This window comes from Salvelinus alpinus, chromosome 5, assembly GCF_045679555.1.
Source record: "Salvelinus alpinus chromosome 5, SLU_Salpinus.1, whole genome shotgun sequence".
NCBI lineage: Eukaryota > Metazoa > Chordata > Actinopteri > Salmoniformes > Salmonidae > Salvelinus > Salvelinus alpinus.
This window is the reverse complement of record NC_092090.1, coordinates 101,317,408-101,339,187: the sequence shown is the minus strand read 5'-3', so window position 1 is coordinate 101,339,187 and position 21,780 is coordinate 101,317,408. Positions and strand designations below refer to the sequence as shown.

The window sequence follows — 21,780 nt, the reverse complement described above, 5'->3', positions numbered from 1 at the left end:
CAATATGCATATTATTATTACTATTGGATAGAAAACACTCTCAAGTTTCTAAAACTGTTTGAATTATATCTGTGAGTAAAACAGAACTCATTTTGCAGCAAACTTCCGTACAGGAAGTGAAAAATCTGAAAAGGAGGCTCTGTTCCAGGGCCTGCCTATTGAATTGCCTTATATATATTTTCGGCAGGCTAACGTGTCTCGGCAGGATAACGTGTTTCGGCAGGATAACGTGTTTCGGCAGGATAACGTGTCTCGGCAGGATAACGTGTCTGGGCAGGATAACGTGTCTCGGCAGGATAACGTGTCTCGGCAGGATAACGTGTCTCGGCAGGATAACGTGTCTCGGCAGGCTGACGTGTTTCGGCAGGCTGACGTGTTTCGGCAGGATAACGTGTTTCAGCAGGATAACGTGTTTCAGCAGGATAACGTGTCTCGGCAGGATAACGTGTTTCGGCAGGATAACGTGTTTCAGCAGGATAACGTGTTTCGGCAGGATAACGTGTTTCGGCAGGATAACGTGTTTCGGCAGGATAACGTGTTTCGGCAGGATAACGTGTTTCGGCAGGATAACGTGTTTCGGCAGGATAACGTGTTTGGGCGGGATAACGTGTTTCGGCAGGATAACGTGTTTCGGCAGGATAACGTGTCTGGGCAGGATAACGTGTTTCGGCAGGATAACGTGTTTCGGCAGGATAACGTGTCTGGGCAGGATAACGTGTTTCGGAAGGATAACGTGTCTGGGCAGGATAACGTGTTTCGGCAGGATAACGTGTTTCGGCAGGATAACGTGTCTGGGCAGGATAACGTGTTTTGGCAGGATGACGTGTTTCGGCAGGATAACGTGTTTCGGCAGGATAACGTGTTTCGGCAGGATGACGTGTTTCGGCACGCTGACGTGTTTCGGCAGGCTGACGTGTTTCGGCAGGCTGACGTGTTTCGGCAGGATAACGTGTTTCGGCAGGATAACGTGTTTCGGCAGGATAACGTGTCTGGGCAGGATAACGTGTCTGGGCAGGATAACGTGTTTCGGCAGGATAACGTGTTTCGGCAGGATAACGTGTCTGGGCAGGATAACGTGTTTCAGCAGGATAACGTGTTTCGGCAGGATAACGTGTCTCGGCAGGATAACGTGTTTCGGCAGGCTGACGTGTTTCGGCAGGATAACGTGTCTGGGCAGGATAACGTGTTTCGGCAGGATAACGTGTTTCGGCAGGATAACGTGTTTCGGCAGGATAACGTGTCTGGGCAGGATAACGTGTCTAGGCAGGATAACGTGTTTCGGCAGGATAACGTGTCTGGGCAGGATAACGTGTCTGGGCAGGATAACGTGTTTCGGCAGGATAACGTGTCTGGGCAGGATAACGTGTTTCAGCAGGCTAACGTGTTTCGGCGGGATAACGTGTCTGGGCAGGATAACGTGTTTCAGCAGGATAACGTGTTTCGGCAGGATAACGTGTCTCGGCAGGATAACGTGTCTGGGCAGGATAACGTGTCTCGGCAGGATAACGTGTCTGGGCAGGATAACGTGTTTCAGCAGGATAACGTGTTTCGGCAGGATAACGTGTTTCGGCAGGATAACGTGTTTCGGCAGGATAACGTGTTTCGGCAGGATAACATGTCTGGGCAGGATAACGTGTCTGGGCAGGATAACGTGTTTCGGCAGGATAACGTGTTTCGGCAGGATAACGTGTCTGGGCAGGATAACGTGTCTGGGCAGGATAACGTGTTTCGGCAGGATAACGTGTCTGAGCAGGATAACGTGTTTCGGCAGGATAACGTGTTTCGGCAGGATAACGTGTTTCGGCAGGATAACGTGTTTCGGCAGGATAACGTGTCTGAGCAGGATAACGTGTCTGAGCAGGATAACGTGTTTCGGCAGGATAACGTGTTTCGGCAGGATAACGTGTCTGGGCAGGATAACGTGTTTCGGCAGGATAACGTGTCTGAGCAGGATAACGTGTCTGAGCAGGATAACGTGTCTGGGCAGGATAACGTGTTTCGGCAGGATAACGTGTTTCGGCAGGATAACGTGTCTCGGCAGGATAACGTGTTTCGGCAGGATAACGTGTTTCAGCAGGATAACGTGTTTCGGCAGGATAACGTGTCTCGGCAGGATAACGTGTCTGAGCAGGATAACGTGTCTGGGCAGGATAACGTGTTTCGGCAGGATAACGTGTCTCGGCAGGATAACGTGTCTGGGCAGGATAACGTGTCTGGGCAGGATAACGTGTTTCGGCAGGATAACGTGTTTCGGCAGGATAACGTGTCTGGGCAGGATAACGTGTCTGGGCAGGATAACGTGTTTCGGCAGGCTAACGTGTTTCGGCAGGATAACGTGTCTCGGCAGGATAACGTGTTTCGGCAGGATAACGTGTTTCGGCAGGATAACGTGTTTCGGCAGGATAACGTGTTTCGGCAGGATAACGTGTTTCGGCAGGATAACGTGTTTCGGCAGGATAACGTGTTTCGGCAGGATAACGTGTCTGGGCAGGATAACGTGTTTCGGCAGGATAACGTGTCTGGGCAGGATAACGTGTTTCGGCAGGATAACGTGTCTGGGCAGGATAACGTGTCTGGGCAGGATAACGTGTTTCGGCAGGATAACGGAAGACTTTCGGCAGGATAACGTGTCTGGGCAGGATAACGTGTCTGGGCAGGATAACGTGTTTCGGCAGGATAACGTGTTTCGGCAGGATAACGTGTCTGGGCAGGATAACGTGTTTCGGCAGGATAACGTGTCTGGGCAGGATAACGTGTTTCGGCAGGATAACGTGTTTCGGCAGGATAACGTGTCTGGGCAGGATAACGTGTCTGGGCAGGATAACGTGTTTCAGCAGGATAACGTGTTTCGGCAGGATAACGTGTCTCGGCAGGATAACGTGTTTCGGCAGGATAACGTGTCTCGGCAGGATGACGTGTTTCGGCAGGATAACGTGTCTGGGCAGGATAACGTGTTTCGGCAGGATAACGTGTTTCGGCAGGATAACGTGTCTGGGCAGGATAACGTGTTTCGGCAGGATAACGTGTTTCGGCAGGATAACGTGTCTGGGCAGGATAACGTGTCTCGGCAGGATGACGTGTTTCGGCAGGATAACGTGTCTCGGCAGGATAACGTGTCTGGGCAGGATGACGTGTTTCGGCAGGATAACGTGTTTCGGCAGGATAACGTGTTTCGGCAGGATAACGTGTCTGGGCAGGATAACGTGTCTCGGCAGGATGACGTGTTTCGGCAGGATAACGTGTCTCGGCAGGATAACGTGTCTGGGCAGGATAACGTGTCTCGGCAGGCTGGCGTGTTTCGGCAGGATAACGTGTCTGAGCAGGATAACGTGTTTCGGCAGGATAACGTGTCTGGGCAGGATAACGTGTCTCGGCAGGATGACGTGTTTCGGCAGGATAACGTGTCTCGGCAGGATAACGTGTCTGGGCAGGATAACGTGTCTGAGCAGGATAACGTGTCTGGGCAGGATAACGTGTCTCGGCAGGATAACGTGTCTGGGCAGGATAACGTGTCTCGGCAGGCTGGCGTGTTTCGGCAGGATAACGTGTCTCGGCAGGATAACGTGTCTCGGCAGGATGACGTGTTTCGGCAGGATAACGTGTCTCGGCAGTTATGCCTTCATCACAGGAAGTGAAATGAGGCGATATCTTTTGTGTCCTCTTTTTCTTAACATTTTGGAGTGCCGCCTTTTCCGATTAACCACTCACCACGTAGATCTACCCAACCACTCACCACGTAGATCTACCCAACCACTCACCACGTAGATCTACCCAACCACTCACCATGTAGATCTACCCAACCACTCACCACGTAGATCTACCCAACCACTCACCACGTAGATCTACCCAACCACTCACCACGTAGATCTACCCAATCACTCACCACGTAGATCTACCCAATCACTCACCACGTAGATCTACCCAATCACTCACCACGTAGATCTACCCAACCACTCACCACTCAGATGTACCCAACCACTCACCACGTAGATCTACCCAATCAGTCACCACTCAGATCTACCCAACCACTCAGATCTACCCAACCACTCACCATGCAGATCTACCCAACCACTCAGATCTACCCAACCACTCAGATCTACCCAACCACTCACCATGCAGATCTACCCAACCACTCAGATCTACCCAACCACTCAGATCTACCCAACCACTCAGATCTACCCAACCACTCAGATCTACCCAACCACTCACCATGCAGATCTCTGTGGCCACCAGGAAGCTGAGTCTGTTGAACCACTCTACATAGGCCTCCAGGCTACTAGCCTTCTTCTGGTCGCTGAAACAGCTCTGTAGCAATAAAGACATAACATTTCATTAGCACCAGTTTGCATAGCATTTCATTACCATTACTTAGCTCATGGCTAATTGGGTATTTTGTCAATTACAAAATGAGTAAAACAGTTTGACAAACAGCCGTTATATTTAAAAACGTGAACCTGCTGTAGACCCCCAGATGGGTATATAGACTTTATAGTTGTCTTTGTAATTAGACTATTATTGCAGACGCGACACGATGCTCTGAGGCCACACCGTCAGGGTGTTAGCTAGCTATTCACACCATTTAGCAGAGCTGAATAATTCTAATTGCTTACATTCCTTTAGCTTGACGCATTTCTCCTCTCTCCCTCACACAATGGCCAGAGTGGTCAACACACAGACCCCCCTTGGAAGTGAATGTAGAGGGGTAGCCCAAGGCACAAAAGAAAGGGCGCCAAAATATCCCCGCGAAACATCCCTGTTGCCTAGCAGCCGAACGCTGGCGAGCACGCGCGTACACACCCAAAACAAAACCCTCGTGGTGGCTGTTTTGTGGCCGAGTGGTTGCATGGCGATACAAACAAAACATTGTATCCCTTCCAGACAGACAGAGGGATGTTAAAAGGAACAGGGTTCTATCTGCATTATCACACCACAGGGTTCTATCTGCATTACCACAGGGTTCTATCTGCATTATCACACCACAGGGTTCTATCTGCATTACCACGGGGTTCTGTCTGCATTACCACAGGGTTCCCTCTGCATTATCACAGGGTTTTATCTGCATTACCACAGGGTTCCCTCTGCATTATCACAGGGTTCTATCTGCATTATCACAGGGTTCTATCTGCATTACCACAGGGTTATATCTGCATTATCCCACCACAGGGTTATATCTGCATTATCCCACCACAGGGTTCTCTCTGCATTATCCCACCACAGGGTTCTCTCTGCATTATCCCACCACAAGGTTCTAGTCAACTGTAGCCTGTTCCATAACATACCAGTGACCTATTGTGGATAAGCATGCAGACTCATTACCTTATCATTGTCCAGAAGGTCTTTCTTCTCAAAGGCCTGGATAAATTCCTCTGGTTCGATGTTGCTCAGTCTCTCCTGAAAAGGAAAAGCAACTCGATGAATTCCCTCTTTCTGTGAATGCGTTCAGTCAGGTTGATGTGACGTTAATAAATGTTTAGCCAATTTGACATCCCTGATTGAGGTGTTACGATGCAGGCTACAGCAGATTAAACACAACTGTTTTAATGTATGGACATCAAACTGAAGGCGAAAACAGAGCTGGTGACAAGTAGCAATATGAACAGCATCGCTCACCAGCTCAGTGTGAGTCTGTCTGTCTGTCTGTCTGTCTGTCTGTCTGTCTGTCTGTCTGTCTGTCTGTCTGTCTGTCTGTCTGTCTGTCTGTCTGTCTGTCTGTCTGTCTGTCTGTCTGTCTGTCTGTCTGTCTGTCTGTCTGTCTGTCTGTCTGTCTGTCTGTCTGTCTGTCTGTCTGTCTGTCTGTCTCTCACCAGTTCTATGTGAGTGAGTTGCTGTGTCTGTCTCTCACCAGTTCTATGTGAGTGAGTTGCTCTGTCTGTCTGTCTCTCACCAGTTCTATGTGAGTGAGTTGCTGTGTCTGTCTCTCACCAGTTCTATGTGAGTGAGTTGCTGTGTCTGTCTCTCACCAGTTCTATGTGAGTGAGTTGCTGTGTCTGTCTCTCACCAGTTCTATGTGAGTGAGTTGCTGTGTCTGTCTCTCACCAGTTCTATGTGAGTGAGTTGCTGTGTCTGTCTCTCACCAGTTCTATGTGAGTGAGTTGCTGGGCCATGGTGAAGGGGTCGTTGCAGATGGACAGCATGTCTCTCTGGATGGCCTGAGGCTTGGCCTTGAGCGCGGTCAGTCGGTCTGTGGCCGTAGCATTGATCTTGACCAGGGCCTCCTCGTACTGGCTCAGAGTAGTCAGCTTCCTGATTAGGACCTGAATCATCTGGTGAACCACCTTCCTGTACAGCTGGAGGGAGGGATGGAGGGAGGGAGAGAGATGGAGAGAGGGAGAGAGATGGAGGGAGAGATGGAGGGAGAGATGAAGGGAGAGGGATGGATGGAGAGAGATGAAGGGAGAGGGATGGATGGAGAGAGATGGAGGGAGAGGAAGAGGGATGGAGGGAGAGGAAGAGGGATGGAGGGAGAGGAAGAGGGATGGAGGGAGAGGAAGAGGGATGGATGGAGAGGAAGAGGGATGGAGGGAGAGGAAGAGGGATGGAGGGAGAGGAAGAGGGATGGATGGAGAGGAAGAGGGATGGATGGAGAGGAAGAGGGATGGAGGGAGAGGAAGAGGGATGGAGGGAGAGGAAGAGGGATGAAGACAGGAAGTCAGTTTCATTGAGTTCACAGGCATGTTATGCATTAAATATGGTAACTCTATAGCTGGAAGGAGGAATAAAGGGAGTGGTGGAGAGACAACTCCCGGTCATGGCCCCTTTCCATCCCGCTGGTATGAGGTTCAACAAAAGAGAAGGAGGCTTTCTGTGACCACATCCCGTCTCCCTCCACCTCCTGTCTGCCAATTCAAGCCAACAGAAACAACAGCAGGTTCTGCAAACACGTCTCAAGTTCAGTTCAGCAGCGGTCCAGGCCGGCGCATTTTCTCAACAAACTTTCCTTTAAAACTGTATGTTTGATGTGTGTTAGTGTCCACCCAGCAATTCAACGTATCTGTCTCATCTCTTTTCTGAAGCATTGCTGTGCTGCTGAGACACTTGGGGAAGGTAATGGTGGCCCATCAATCTGTTGAGAGGGGAACGGAGAGTAGGAGGAAGGCTGGGCAGACCTTTTCTCAAATGCACGTATTAGTTTCGGTCGTAATGCATTCCTCTGTGTAGTTTGAAGTCCTTCTGTTACGGGTGATGCCACGCACACCACTCACCTTGTCAACTCAAGCCAATCACCACTTAAACTGGAGATATTACAGCCTTAAGCAGCAATGTTGGGGGGGGGAGAGATCTAGATTCTAGAGAATAATCTTCTATCCCGCTGTAATCCCACTTTTGTGTGTGGTGGAGATTAAATGCTCTTCGTCACGGGGATGAACCCCAGATGACAACTTTAACTCCCTCCAAGTCTTTACTAAAGCATTAGATCATTCACTGCCGCTCCTCTCTACGGTAACCTAGTGGTGCCATTCCTCTCTACGGTAACCTAGTGGTGCTCCTCTCTACGGTAACCTAGCGGTGCTCCTCTCTACGGTAACCTAGCGGTGCCGTTCCTCTCTACGGTAACCTAGTGATGCCATTCCTCTCTACGGTAACCTAGCGGTGCTCCTCTCTACGGTAACCTAGTGGTGCCGTTCCTCTCTACGGTAACCTAGTGGTGCCATTCCTCTCTACGGTAACCTAGTGGTGCTCCTCTCTACGGTAACCTAGCGGTGCTCCTCTCTACGGTAACCTAGTAGTACTACTCTCTACGGTAACCTAGCGGTGCTCCTCTCTACGGTAACCTAGTGGTGCCGTTCCTCTCTACGGTAACCTAGTGGTGCTCCTCTCTACGGTAACCTAGTGGTGCTCCTCTCTACGGTAACCTAGTGGTGCCGTTCCTCTCTACGGTAACCTAGTGGTGCTCCTCTCTACGGTAACCTAGCGGTGCTCCTCTCTACGGTAACCTAGTGGTGCCGTTCCTCTCTACGGTAACCTAGTGGTGCTCCTCTCTACGGTAACCTAGTGGTGCCGTTCCTCTCTACGGTAACCTAGCGGTGCTCCTCTCTACGGTAACCTAGCGGTGCTCCTCTCTACGGTAACCTAGTGGTGCTCCTCTCTACGGTAACCTAGCGGTGCCGTTCCTCTCTACGGTAACCTAGCGGTGCTCCTCTCTACGGTAACCTAGCGGTGCTCCTCTCTACGGTAACCTAGCGGTGCCGTTCCTCTCTACGGTAACCTAGCGGTGCTCCTCTCTACGGTAACCTAGCGGTGCCGTTCCTCTCTACGGTAACCTAGTAGTACTACTCTCTAAGGTAACCTAGTAGTACTACTCTCTAAGGTAACCTAGTAGTACTACTCTCTAAGGTAACCTAGTAGTACTACTCTCTACGGTAACCTAGTAGTACTACTCTCTAAGGTAACCTAGTAGTACTACTCTCTAAGGTAACCTAGTAGTACTACTCTCTACGGTAACCTAGTAGTACTACTCTCTAAGGTAACCTAGTAGTACTACTCTCTAAGGTAACCTAGTAGTACTACTCTCTAAGGTAACCTAGTAGTACTACTCTCTACGGTAACCTAGTAGTACTACTCTCTAAGGTAACCTAGTAGTACTACTCTCTAAGGTAACCTAGTAGTACTACTCTCTAAGGTAACCTAGTAGTACTACTCTCTAAGGTAACCTAGTAGTACTACTCTCTAAGGTAACCTAGTAGTACTACTCTCTAAGGTAACCTAGTAGTACTACTCTCTAAGGTAACCTAGTAGTACTACTCTCTAAGGTAACCTAGTAGTACTACTCTCTAAGGTAACCTAGTAGTACTACTCTCTAAGGTAACCTAGTAGTACACTAGTAATCTAATAATAATATAACATTTAGTAGAACTCTGACCTTAGCAATGGGGCATTAAGTACAACTGTAATCTAGATAACACTTGGATGACTTCACTGTTATATATGTACACAATACCTTGGGACTTTTACCATCCATCAAAAAGGTGTAATTAGTTGCACTCAATTTTTTTTTTAAATACAAATAAAATCTTACTTCATTATTCAATTTTTAAAATGAGTTTCACTGCATTAGGGATAGCATACACAGACCTTCTGGCTTTACAGCCTTCTTCAGTGTGCAGGTACACTTATATTTTCAATTCAAAACAGCATTTGTAAAGAACTACAGATGAGTTGTAAAGAACTACAGATGAGTTGTAAAGAACTACAGATGAGTTGTAAAGAACTACAGATGAGTTGTAAAGAACTACAGATGAGTTGTAAAGAACTACAGATGAGTTGTAAAGAACTACAGATGAGCAGCAGGTGCTTCTGAGTACAGTTGGACAATGCAAGACTAACCTGATCTCAGATCTGTTGGTGTTCTCTTGCTCTGGTCACGACAAGGATGATAGGAATTGGCAAGACAACACAAACAGATCTGGGGTCAGGCTAGTGGTAATGCAAGACACCAGTGAGACGGTCTCAGGTCGGGTGGGGGGGCACTTCAAAGCATCCCGCCATCTGGTGAGTCTTCTGTTCTCCACAGACATGGGGGTTAAGGGACAGAAGGGTGCTCTGCCTGGCTATAATTAGAAACTATTCCTGGAGATACCAGGCTGACATTTCCACGCAGCGGGAGCTACTTGTGACAAATGGTACTGTTGAACAGGGGGAGGGGGAGGGGCTAAGCTTTCTTCTATGCCTCCGCCACCCTCAACTCTGGTATCAGAGAAGGGAACAGACGGTCACGCCGCCAATCACACCCCCCCCTCACCCTTCTTTTTCCTGGCTTTGTGACATCACTTCCTGGTGAGGACCACCTGACCAGCGCCAGAAGGTTCTCTTTGTTATGGAATCAGACAGCTTAGCTCAGAGAGAGAGAGAGAGAGAGAGAGAGAGAGAGAGAGAGAGAGAGAGAGAGAGAGAGAGAGAGAGAGAGAGAGAGAGAGAGAGAGAGAGTGACAGAGAGAGAGAATGACAGAGAGGAGGACTTAAGTGCATACTGCACTTAGAGCAGGAATGCACTCACTCCTGTTGCCATCACGATGTTTATGTGTCTAGTGTCTGAAAACACCCATAATATAGACGGGTTGGTTGTTTAGCAACAAAAGCGACACATGCGCAATTAAGGGGCAAAACAGACGGGGTAAGCATAGATTGTTGACAACATCCAAAACTACATGTAAACATAAACAAACAGAAATACATTTGCAAAATGAGCACTTGTTGTCACTCAAATACTTCTATACAGTTGTTGGTTAGCTAGCTAGCAAATTTCAGCCATATTAGCATAGACAAGACATCAGTCAAAACACCCCAGACATGGGTATCAAGAACGAGATAAAATCGAGCCACTTACAATTCACCACGTGGCAACTTCTCGTCATGGTAGCTATGTGGTCGTCCACAACCATTAACAACAACACATGGACTGCCCCTTTGAAGCGCGTGCATTGTTTGTAACGCGGTCAGCTAACCCGGCTATATGTCTCCTAAAACTCTTCAGTGATTTTATTCTAACTATATGGAATATAAACTGTTTACATGCTACAGTACAGCAAGGCTATAGCAAGTACCCAATGTTCCTAAGTTCCAGTACCCAATGTTCCAATGTTCCAGTACCCAAAGTTCCAATGTTCCAGTACCCAATGTTCCAGTACCCAATGTTCCTAAGTTCCAGTACCCAATGTTCCTAAGTTCCAGTACCCAATGTTCCTAAGTTCCAGTACCCAATGTTCCTAAGTTCCAGTACCTAATGTTCCAATGTTCCAGTACCCAAAGTTCCAGTACCCAATGTTCCTAAGTTCCAGTACCCAATGTTCCAGTACCCAATGTTCCAATGTTCCAGTACCCAATGTTCCAGTACCCAATGTTCCAATGTTCCAGTACCCAATGTTCCAATGTTCCAGTACCCAATGTTCCAGTACCCGATGTTCCAATGTTCCAGTACCCAATGTTCCAATGTTCCAGTACCCAATGTTCCAGTACCCAACGTTCCAATGTTCCAGTACCCAATGTTCCAATGTTCCAGTACCCAATGTTCCAATGTTCCAGTACCCAATGTTCCAGTACCCAATGTTCCAATGTTCCAGTACCATCCCCAATGGTGAGAAACCATCCAACTTAACACAGAGCTATAGGTCCATCATGAAAAAGAGACAAAAAGAGATGGCGTAGCTAAGTTAATGAAGCAGGGCCACGTTTACCTGGGTTAGCGGTACCAGCTAAAGTTATCGCCAGCTCTTTGGTTCTTACACAGCTTCATCATCAAGTTATGAGTTATTTTTTATCAATGGCAACAGCAGTAGCCACGGCGCTAAATGTGCTGTGGTGCAGTTTCGGGGTTCCTTTGTACCATCCATTGAAGGAGAGGATAACGAGAGAAGCATTTCATAGGAAGTCATCCCTCAAAGTAAACCATGAAAACAGCCCTATGAAGCAAACCAAGGGTAACGTTCCAAATGACACCCTATTCCCTATATAGTTCACTACTATAGACCGGGACCCAATGACACCCTATTCCCTACATAGTTCACTACTATAGACCGGGACCCAATAGCACCCTATTCCCTACATAGTGCAGCACTTTTGACCAGAGCCCTTAGGGGGCCATTCGGGATGCTGACCAAAGCAAACCAGTGCTAAGCTAGTGACATTCAAGTCAGCAGTAGTGGAACAATTCAACTACAGCCTCAGGAGAAACAGGGCAGCAGACAAGCTGCTGAACAATAGATATTTTCTTTTGATTTGGCCAGGCAACATTTAAAAAAAAAATATATATATATATATATATATGCTTTGTGGCTCGAGCAAACTTTCCCCACTAACCAACCTCCTGAAACCTCTAGCCTAGCCTCGCTCCACATGCCCTCTCAAATATACCCAGTAACTGCTGATTCAAGGGAAACAAAAATATACTGTTTTCCCAAATGATGATGTTATTTTTCTCTTTTCCCCCTCATTCTCTTCTTATCAGCTTTACAGCCAAGACAGCCAAGACAGGTCAGGTGGCATCGGATGACAGGCTAACTTCACATCCAAGACAGGTGGCATCGGATGACGGACTAACTTTACATCCAAGACAGGTGGCATCGGATGACGGACTAACTTTACAGCCATGACAGGTCAGGTGGCATCGAATGACCGACTACCTTTACAGCCAAGACAGGTCAGGTGGCATCATAAGACAGACTAACTTGTGAGTGTGTCTTTGTTATTTATGAATCTTATGTACTCATGTGTCTTATATACTCCTGGCTGCACAATGAATTTCCCTTCAGTGACAAAGATTGAATGAATTTGACTGTAACTGACCTCGTCCCCTGAGGACAGGCGTTGGGTCAGCTCCTTCAGGCTCCTCATCATCCTCTCGTCTCTGAAGTCGTAGGAGAACGTCTCCGTCCACTCCTGGAGCAGCTGGAGGATCTTGGGCGCCAACTTCCTGATCCTCATCTGAAAGAAAAAAAAGTGATTGTTGCAGGTCTATCTTCAAGAAGTATATAGTATAACGGAGAAATATTACTGTGTACCATTCTAGTATAACGGAGAAATATTACTGTGTACCATTCTAGTATAACGGAGAAATATTACTGTGTACCATTCTAGTATAACGGAGAAATATTACGGTGTACCATTCTAGTATAACGGAGAAATATTACTGTGTACCATTCTAGTATAACGGATAAATATTACTGTGTACCATTCTAGTATAACGGAGAAATCGTGTACCATTCTAGTATAACGGAGAAATATTACTGTGTACCATTCTAGTATAACGGAGAAATCGTGTACCATTCTAGTATAACGGAGAAATATTACTGTGTACCATTCTAGTATAACGGATAAATATTACTGTGTACCATTCTAGTATAACGGATAAATATTACTGTGTACCATTCTAGTATAACGGAGAAATATTACTGTGTACCATTCTAGTATAACGGAGAAATATTACTGTGTACCATTCTAGTATAACGGATAAATATTACTGTGTACCATTCTAGTATAACGGAGAAATATTACTGTGTACCATTCTAGTATAACGGATAAATATTACTGTGTACCATTCTAGTATAACGGAGAAATCGTGTACCATTCTAGTATAATGGAGAAATATTAGTGTGTACCATTCTAGTATAATATACTACAGTACAACCTTAATGAGTATAATGGAGGTATAGAGTTACCTTGTCTGCCTGAGGGTCACTCAGTCTCTGCTGTTCCATACACAGGTGACAGACTTTGGACATGAGCTCGTAGGGGTGGATGAACAGACGAGAGGAGAGCAGGAAGGTGAAGATGTATGTTCTCTGTGGAGAGAAAGATGGGAAGGAAGAGAGATGTAAATAACAGAGGAATATGTTTTTTTTTATTTCTCCCCTTGTGGAAAGTTAAATAAGAAAGAAAGACAGAAACAAAAAGAGAGGTAAACAGAGAGAGAGAGAAAAGTAGAGAGAGAGAGAGAGAGAGATGGAAACAACGAGAGAGACAGACGCTCACGTCAGGGTAGTAGTCCATGCTGGGTACAAGGTGGTGGATGAGGGCCTCGAGCGAGCCGGACACCAGGGTGTTGTCATGGTAATACAGTCCCTCTTCCTTGGTCTGGCTCTGGTTCTTGTTGTAACCACTGGAGACCAGCATGCCTGTCAGCGGTGACGTCTGAGGCATATTGTCCTGCAGAGAGGAAAAGTTTGTTTAGTTTAATCCAGAAAGAGAGAGCAAAAGAGAGAGGGGGGAGTGTAGAGAGAGAGAGAGAGGAGTAGCGCGAGAGAGAAAAGTAGAGAGAGAGAGTAAAAACAGACGTCTCAGTACAATGGACTGACTGAAGAAGACTTGTTGTTATTCTGGTATTTCAGAGACACACAGAAGTGGACGTGAAAACAATGGGAAAAAAATAACAGAGCTATATTCTCCAACCCAAACAGACAAAGCTGAGGTTTGTTTACAAAATGATTGGTTAGGTCCTCAGCCAGGAGACAACACTTGTCCTCAGCCAGGAGACAACACTTGTCCTCAGCCAGGAGACAACACTTGTCCTCAGCCAGGAGACAACACTTGTCCTCAGCCAGGAGACAACACTTGTCCTCAGCCAGGAGACAACACTTGTCCTCAGCCAGGAGACAACACTTGTCCTCAGCCTGGAGACAACACTTGTCCTCAGCCAGGAGACAACACTTGTCCTCAGCCTGGAGACAACACTTGTCCTCAGCCAGGAGACACCACTTGTCCTCAGCCTGGAGACACCACTTGTCCTCAGCCTGGAGACACCACTTGTCCTCAGCCAGGAGACAACACTTGTCCTCAGCCAGGAGACAACACTTGTCCTCAGCCAGGAGACAACACTTGTCCTCAGCCAGGAGACAACACTTGTCCTCAGCCAGGAGACAACACTTGTCCTCAGCCAGGAGACAACACTTGTCCTCAGCCAGGAGACAACACTTGTCCTCAGCCAGGAGACAACACTTGGCCTCAGCCAGGAGACAACACTTGGCCTCAGCCAGGAGACAACACTTGTCCTCAGCCAGGAGACAACACTTGTCCTCAGCCAGGAGACAACACTTGTCCTCAGCCAGGAGACAACACTTGTCCTCAGCCTGGAGACAACACTTGTCCTCAGCCAGGAGACAACACTTGTCCTCAGCCAGGAGAAAACACTTGTCCTCAGCCAGGAGACAACACTTGTCCTCAGCCAGGAGACAACACTTGTCCTCAGCCAGGAGACAACACTTGTCCTCAGCCAGGAGAAAACACTTGTCCTCAGCCAGGAGACAACACTTGTCCTCAGCCAGGAGACAACACTTGTCCTCAGCCTGGAGACAACACTTGTCCTCAGCCAGGAGACAACACTTGTCCTCAGCCAGGAGACAACAGTTGTCCTCAGCCAGGAGACAACACTTGTCCTCAGCCAGGAGACAACACTTGTCCTCAGCCAGGAGACAACACTTGTCCTCAGCCAGGAGACAACACTTGGCCTCAGCCAGGAGACAACACTTGGCCTCAGCCAGGAGACAACACTTGTCCTCAGCCAGGAGAAAACACTTGTCCTCAGCCAGGAGACAACACTTGTCCTCAGCCAGGAGACAACACTTGTCCTCAGCCAGGAGACAACACTTGGCCTCAGCCAGGAGACAACACTTGTCCTCAGCCAGGAGAAAACACTTGTCCTCAGCCAGGAGACAACACTTGTCCTCAGCCAGGAGACAACACTTGTCCTCAGCCAGGAGACAACACTTGTCCTCAGCCAGGAGACAAAAAAATTAAATAAGCTACACACTTTTAAATCATTCGTTCTAATCAATTGGAATTCCAAAAATATCCCCAGGCTTCCCTCGTCTCTGTGTCTCTGTGTCTCTGTGCTTCAGAACAAAGAAGAAGAAGTCATCTAGAAAGTAATCTGGAAAGTAATCTAGAAAGTAATCTGGAAAGTAATCTAGAAAGTAATCTGGAAAGTAATCTGGAAAGTAATCTAGAAAGTAATCCTGAACCATTCAGATTCATCTGGACACAAACACACTGGATTTATTTAAAAAAAGACACTTATATATATCCATTATCGACAGGGGATACGATGATATCAACAACCAACCAATCCCTGCAAAGCCACATGGTGTCGACTGAAAATAATGAACCTACTCAAAAGGATGTGATTTCACCCCTGGTCCCCCCCTCCCCTCCCCCCTCCCCCTCTGACACACAACACAACCAAACAAGGCATCCATTCACAGTGTACATGAGGATCTGTAAACATGGTGACATACAATAAGGAGGCTGAAGGAAAACTGGTGTCTTATTTCACCCCTGGTCCCCCCCCTCCCTCCCTGCCCCCCTCCCTCCCTCCCTCCCTGCCTCCCTCCCTCCCTGCCTCCCTCCCTGCCTCCCTCCCTCTCTCCCTGCCTCTCTCCCTGCCCCCCTCCCTCCCTCCCTCCCCCCTCCCTCCCTCCCTCTCTCTAAAACACCTGAAAGGGACAACAACAAGGTGTGAGATGCTCAGGAGTGTTTACACTGTGAGAGAGTATCGTTCTGACAGGGCAGCGTTGGCCTGTGGCGAAATCAAATCAAATTTATATAGCCCTTCTTACATCAGCTGATGTGCACAAAGTGCTGTACAGAAACCCAGCCTAAAACCCAAAACAGCAAACAATGCAGGTGTAGAAGCACAGTGGCTAGGAAAAACTCCCTAGAAAGGCCAAAACCTAGGAAGAAACCTAGAGAGGAACCAGGCTATGAGGGGTGGCCAGTCCTCTTCTGGCTGTGCCGGGTGGAGATTATAACAGAACTATGCCAAGATGTTCAAATGTTCATAAATGTTGTCGAGGGTGCAGCAAGTCAGAACCTCAGGAGTAAATGTCAGTTGGCTTTTCATAGCCGATCATTAAGAGTATCTCTACCGCTCCTGCTGTCTCTAGAGAGTTGAAAACAGCAGGTCTGGGACAGGTAGCACGTCCGGTTAACAGGTCAGGGTTCCATAGCCGCAGGCAGAACAGTTGAAACCGGAGCAGCAGCACGACCAGGTGGACTGGGGACAGCAAGGAGTCATCAACCACAAGTGTGAGAGAGTGTTGTCAGAGATGAAACGTATCTTTCCCCACCACAGAAACAACCTTACACTGATGATCATCATATTGACTACACACTCTTATTGCCTCCTGAGGGAGTGTACGGAGTCGTGTGTGTGTGTGTGTGTGTGTGTGTGTGTGGGTGGGTGTGTGTGTGCACGCTGTATATTGAGTATGCACCCGTGAGTGTGTGGGCAGAGCTCCAACTGAACCTCTTGACTGCCTGCTTGAAACACACACAGAGAGACAAACAGAGAGACAGAGACAGAGAGAGAGACAGACATGGAGAGAGACAGACAGAGAGAGAGACAGAGACTTAGACAGACAGGGAGAGAGAGAGAGAGAGAGAGAGAGAGAGAGACAGAGAGAGAGACAGAGAGAGAGACAGGGAGAGAGACAGACAGGGAGAGAGAGAGAGACAGAGAGACAGGGAAAGAGAGAGACAGGGAGAGAGAGAGACAGACAGGGAGAGAGAGAGAGAGAGAGAGAGAGAGAGAGAGAGAGAGAGAGAGAGAGAGACAGAGAGAGAGACAGGGAGAGAGACAGACAGAGAGAGAGAGAGAGACAGAGACAGACAGACAGACAGGGAGAGAGAGACACAGACAGACAGGGTGGGAGAGACAGAGAGAGAGACAGAGACAGAGAGACACGGGCAGAGAGAGAGACAGACAGAGAGAGAGACAGACAGACAGACAGGGATAGAGAGACAGAGAGAGACAGACAGGCAGAGAGAGAGAGACAGAGAGAGAGAGACAGGCAGGGAGAGAGAGAGACAGAGAGACAGGCAGGGAGAGAGCGAGAGAGAGACAGACAGGGAGAGAGAGAGAGAGACAGGGAGAGAGAGAGACAGGGAGAGAGAGACAGACAGGGCGAGTGAGAGAGAGAGAGAGAGAGAGAGAGAGAGAGAGAGAGAGAGACAGGGAGAGAGACAGAGAGAGAGACAGGGAGAGAGACAGAGAGAGAGAGACAGAGAGAGAGAGAGAGAGAGAGAGAGAGAGAGAGAGAGAGAGAGAGAGAGAGAGAGAGAGAGAGAGAGAGAGAGAGAGAGAAAGAGAGAGACAGACAGACAGGGAGAGAGATAAGAGAGAGACGGAGAGAGACAGAGAGAGACAGGGGGAGACAGAGAGTGACAGGGAGAGAGAGACAGAGAGAGACAGAGAGAGACAGAGAGAGATAAGAGACAGACAGAGACAGAGAGCCCCAACTGAACCACCTGACAGGCAGACTGCAGTAGTGGCATGCCAACACACACTCGTGTGCCACCTTCTCTAGTACTGGGGGCTCCATCGCAAATACCAGCCAGGCAGACTCCTGGAGTCTGCTCAAAGCCTTCTCCCTGAGGCCACCGGGCTCCACACAATGGGGTCTTTGATTGGACCGGCACGGGGCACAACCAGACCCCCAGGTCACCACCTGACAATAGGCCGACCCATGGCCGCCTGCCCTATAGAGCTCGCCAGCTTGTCGTCCTAAAACCCAGGAATGAGTTACCTCTGGTTTGTTCAGCCATCCTTATGGGAAATGGAATAGAACACTGAAAATAAGGTTTGAGGTTAACACAGGTTTAGGAGATCTTTTAGGTTCTATGAGTTCATATTTTTTATTTATTTAACCTTTATTTAACTAGGCAAGTAAGTTAAGAACAAATTCTTATCTTCAATGACGGCCTAGAAACAGTGGGTTAACTGCCTCGTTCAGGGGCAGAACGACAGATTTTTACCTTGTCAGCTCGGGGGAATCAATCCAGCAACCTTTCGGTTCCTACATTATTAAATAAATTCTTCAAAATTCACAAAAGGTGACCGGTGAAGATGATGTCATAGAACCAAACGTATCAGATCTCCTAACCCTGCGTTTTACCACAGACCTTGTTTTCGGACTTTATCCAAAAACCCTACAAAAACAACTCCATAAATTTACCCCATAGGATTTTGGCCAACAAACCATGTCAGAGTTTAGTGCCTACCAAAAGACACCGCTACTATTTCCCTCTATTCAGGAAGTGATTTGTTGTCGTTCCACGAGTGCCAAGGAAGGAGAGGGGTAGTAGCCACAAGACATAGATGGGATTGATCATTCTACACCCCCTGCACACACACAACTCCCTCACCCGTACACACACACACACACAACTCCCTCACCCGTACACACACACACACACACACAACTCTCTCACCCGTACACACACACACAACTCCCTCACCCGTACACACACACATCCCATGTCCTTGATTGAGAACACCATAGTGATTTACATCAGAATGGCGAGAGTAGCAACCCATGCATCTGTTGCACCATGTGTCTCTCTGGAAGGTAAAGATGGAGATCATGAGACTATACGAGCCGACGTGTCAACGCCTCGGCTGAAACAAAGGCTAGCGTTAGCGCGCCGCTGTTAGGATTAGTTAAGCCACTGGGTGTGTGTGTGGTAAAGCACAACGAGCCTGAACAAAAGGAACAGATTGTCACCAGATATATACAGACGGCTGGTCTAGATAGTAACATCACTGGCTGTGTTTAAAAAACACACAACGATCATTCAATGACTAAAGTAATAAATAATACAAAACAGAAGGTATATTCATGAATTACTACATGTTGACATCTTTATTTAACCTGGCAAAACAAAACGAATTCGCACAAATAGAACCGACTGTCTGGTTTATAAATAGCAGTTACGGTAATATCCAAGACTTAAAAATAACCACACGTTTCCTATCCTATGTTTACACCAACACCAATCTGTTCCCAGTCATTCCTTGGCATCGCAGTTGGCACTACACTCTGCCCAGTCATTATCACACGCCAAGCCACCTGATGACTACACGGGCGACGTCTTGAGTCAAGATGTCACGTGGCGGTCTTAAGAACTAGGGTACTTTCTCCCCCACACGGAACAGATGGAAACCTTGTCGTAGGCCATGATATGGAAGTAAAGGGTAGCGACAATGTTTTAGGTGGTGATCGTGTCGCACTACAATCCCACATGAACAAAGAAAATTGGATACAGTTTACTATAGAATTCTGTAGTCAATTGTAGTAAACTGTAGAATAATGTACTACACACTGTAGTATCCCTCAATCATGTGTAGTACTTTAATATAGAATGTTGTAGTGTACTATAGTAAATACTACAGTATTATCCACACAATAAACACTAGTAGACTACAGAAATGTACACCAAAAACATTACAGTCTGCAAAAACACTAAATCATCATAGTGAACACTACCCTGCCAATTCTCATCGCCCACATCGCAATTTGTGCCACCCACAAGTGAGAAACCTACATGCCAAGTATCGACCATATATTGTGTTCCATACATGTTATAAGCTCTCAACTATCCGTTCAGAACCTAGTCCTACCTACCTACCTACCTGTTATGGAAACAGGTTATGGAAAATGTGCTCTTTTTGTATTTCTCCAGTAGGTTTCCTGAAGGAAAAAGACCTCACTTCTATGTAAAAGATAATAAAACAAAAACTACAGTAATTACTGTAGTATACACTACTATTTTTTTTACTCAAGTATTTATACTATTAGTAAATTGTAAATACTACAGTATTCACTGTAGTGTTTTTGCAGAGTTCAGTCACTGACGGTGAGACCATCAGTTGTCCTGGGCTGTAAAAACACTACACAGGAAATCCTATTCCCACGCCTCAGGCCTGGGTGGAGTCATGCAGGGAGAGAGAGGTTTGGCCCTAAACATAGAGTACACACTGGCAGAATATCTCACCACTGTGACTGACCCAAAATTAATAAAAGCATTGACTATGTACAAACTCAGTGAGCATAGCAGTGTTATTGAGAGGCAGCTGAAGCCAGGCTCTCAAGAAGACAGGCTACTGCCCGCAAAATGAGGTGAAAACTGAGCTGCACTTCCTAACCTGCCAAATGTATGACCATATTAATGCATCTGAATTCGGCTAGTCAAACCGCATACTTCCTTTTTTTTTAAACGAGAAAAAAAGTGGAAATAGTATTTTGTCTATTTTGAGACGCTGTAGCCAGTGTACACTTCCTCAACACAGTCTAAATTCATCTAAGATTACTCAAGAAATCTGTCATTCATTTTGACGTTTTTGCCAAAAGAGATCTTAGTTGCACAATTTTTACATCTAACTAAGATGTTTGGAGAAGTGTTTTTCAATTTAAAAAAAATGTGCATGAAAAACAGTCTCTCGTTGAATGACAAAGACTTTCTTGGAGACTGTTGACCAATCACCGACAAAGGGACGTAGTTTGCCTCCATTAAAAAAATGTGTCCCCGAACAGTTAAAAACACCGAAGTCCAACATGAACATAAACGTCACAAAATGTCGTCATAATATATGCAAACGTCTTTAGAGACACATTTCCCTCAGATTACACAGAGCCACAAAGAACCCGAAAACAAATCCAATGTTGATTAACTCCCATATCAGTCGAAATACCAGTGTGCCATCACAACAGCAAGATTTGTGAAAAGGGCAACCAGTGAAGAACAAACACCGACATAATGACATTTTGAAATGTCTTTATTATTTTGGGAACTTTTGTAAGCGTAACGTTTACTGTTAATGTTTATTTCACGTTTGTTTATTATCTATTTCACTTGCTTTGCCAATGTAAACATATATGTTTCCCCGTGCCAATAAAGCCCTTAAATTAAAATTGAAATTGAGAGAGGGAAGCGAGATTCCTCCCTTAGTTAAACAATCTAAAGCATGAAGAATACCACTCGCCTATAGCATTAAGAACTAGACATCGCTGGTTCACCGGCTGAGGTCTGGGATGATGGCTAAGGGAAACCTATCTATATAGAATCTATGACTAAACCCTGCAGTTAAACAAAGGCCATGGAAGAGACCCAGATGAGGTGGTAAATAAAAACAAACCACCTAGGTAGTCACGTAAACAATGTCATGTTAGAAAACAGGTGCCGTTATAAAGTACATTCTGCGCTTTAGTGAGGAAAACACTCTTATTAAATACAGCAACAATACACGAACCTGTTCCGCACAGCCAGTCATTGCAGTGGGATAGAAGAAGTGACTGTTGTGTGTTTCAGTCAAATCACACTAGCGTAGCATACACCTACCTAGGTCCCATGGGTTGACCAGTGGCTCCCAACAAGCGATACTAGGACCCCTGGGGGGTACTTAGTCTATCCACAGGGGTAATTGAGAAGACTTAAGAGACCATAGGTTTACTAGAAAAATGCACAAGAGAGGGTACTTCATGGGTACTCTGGGCAGAGGAACAATTCAGTTGGTGG

General features: G+C 46.9%; 1 protein-coding gene across 4 annotated transcripts in view; it reads right to left on the bottom strand.

Moving 5' to 3' along the window:
- Window positions 1–21,780, bottom strand: part of LOC139577352 (ras-GEF domain-containing family member 1B-A-like) — a 160,085-nt gene that overhangs the window by 18,407 nt on the left and 119,898 nt on the right. For all 4 annotated transcript variants that reach the window (XM_071404404.1, XM_071404405.1, XM_071404406.1 and 1 more), the window contains 6 exons: window positions 13,465–13,638; window positions 13,152–13,274; window positions 12,280–12,417; window positions 6,075–6,287; window positions 5,317–5,391; window positions 4,210–4,305 (listed from right to left, as the gene is read on the bottom strand). In XM_071404404.1, the coding sequence (XP_071260505.1) occupies window positions 4,210–4,305; window positions 5,317–5,391; window positions 6,075–6,287; window positions 12,280–12,417; window positions 13,152–13,274; window positions 13,465–13,638 (819 nt within the window). The remainder of the gene's footprint in view (window positions 1–4,209; window positions 4,306–5,316; window positions 5,392–6,074; window positions 6,288–12,279; window positions 12,418–13,151; window positions 13,275–13,464; window positions 13,639–21,780) is intronic.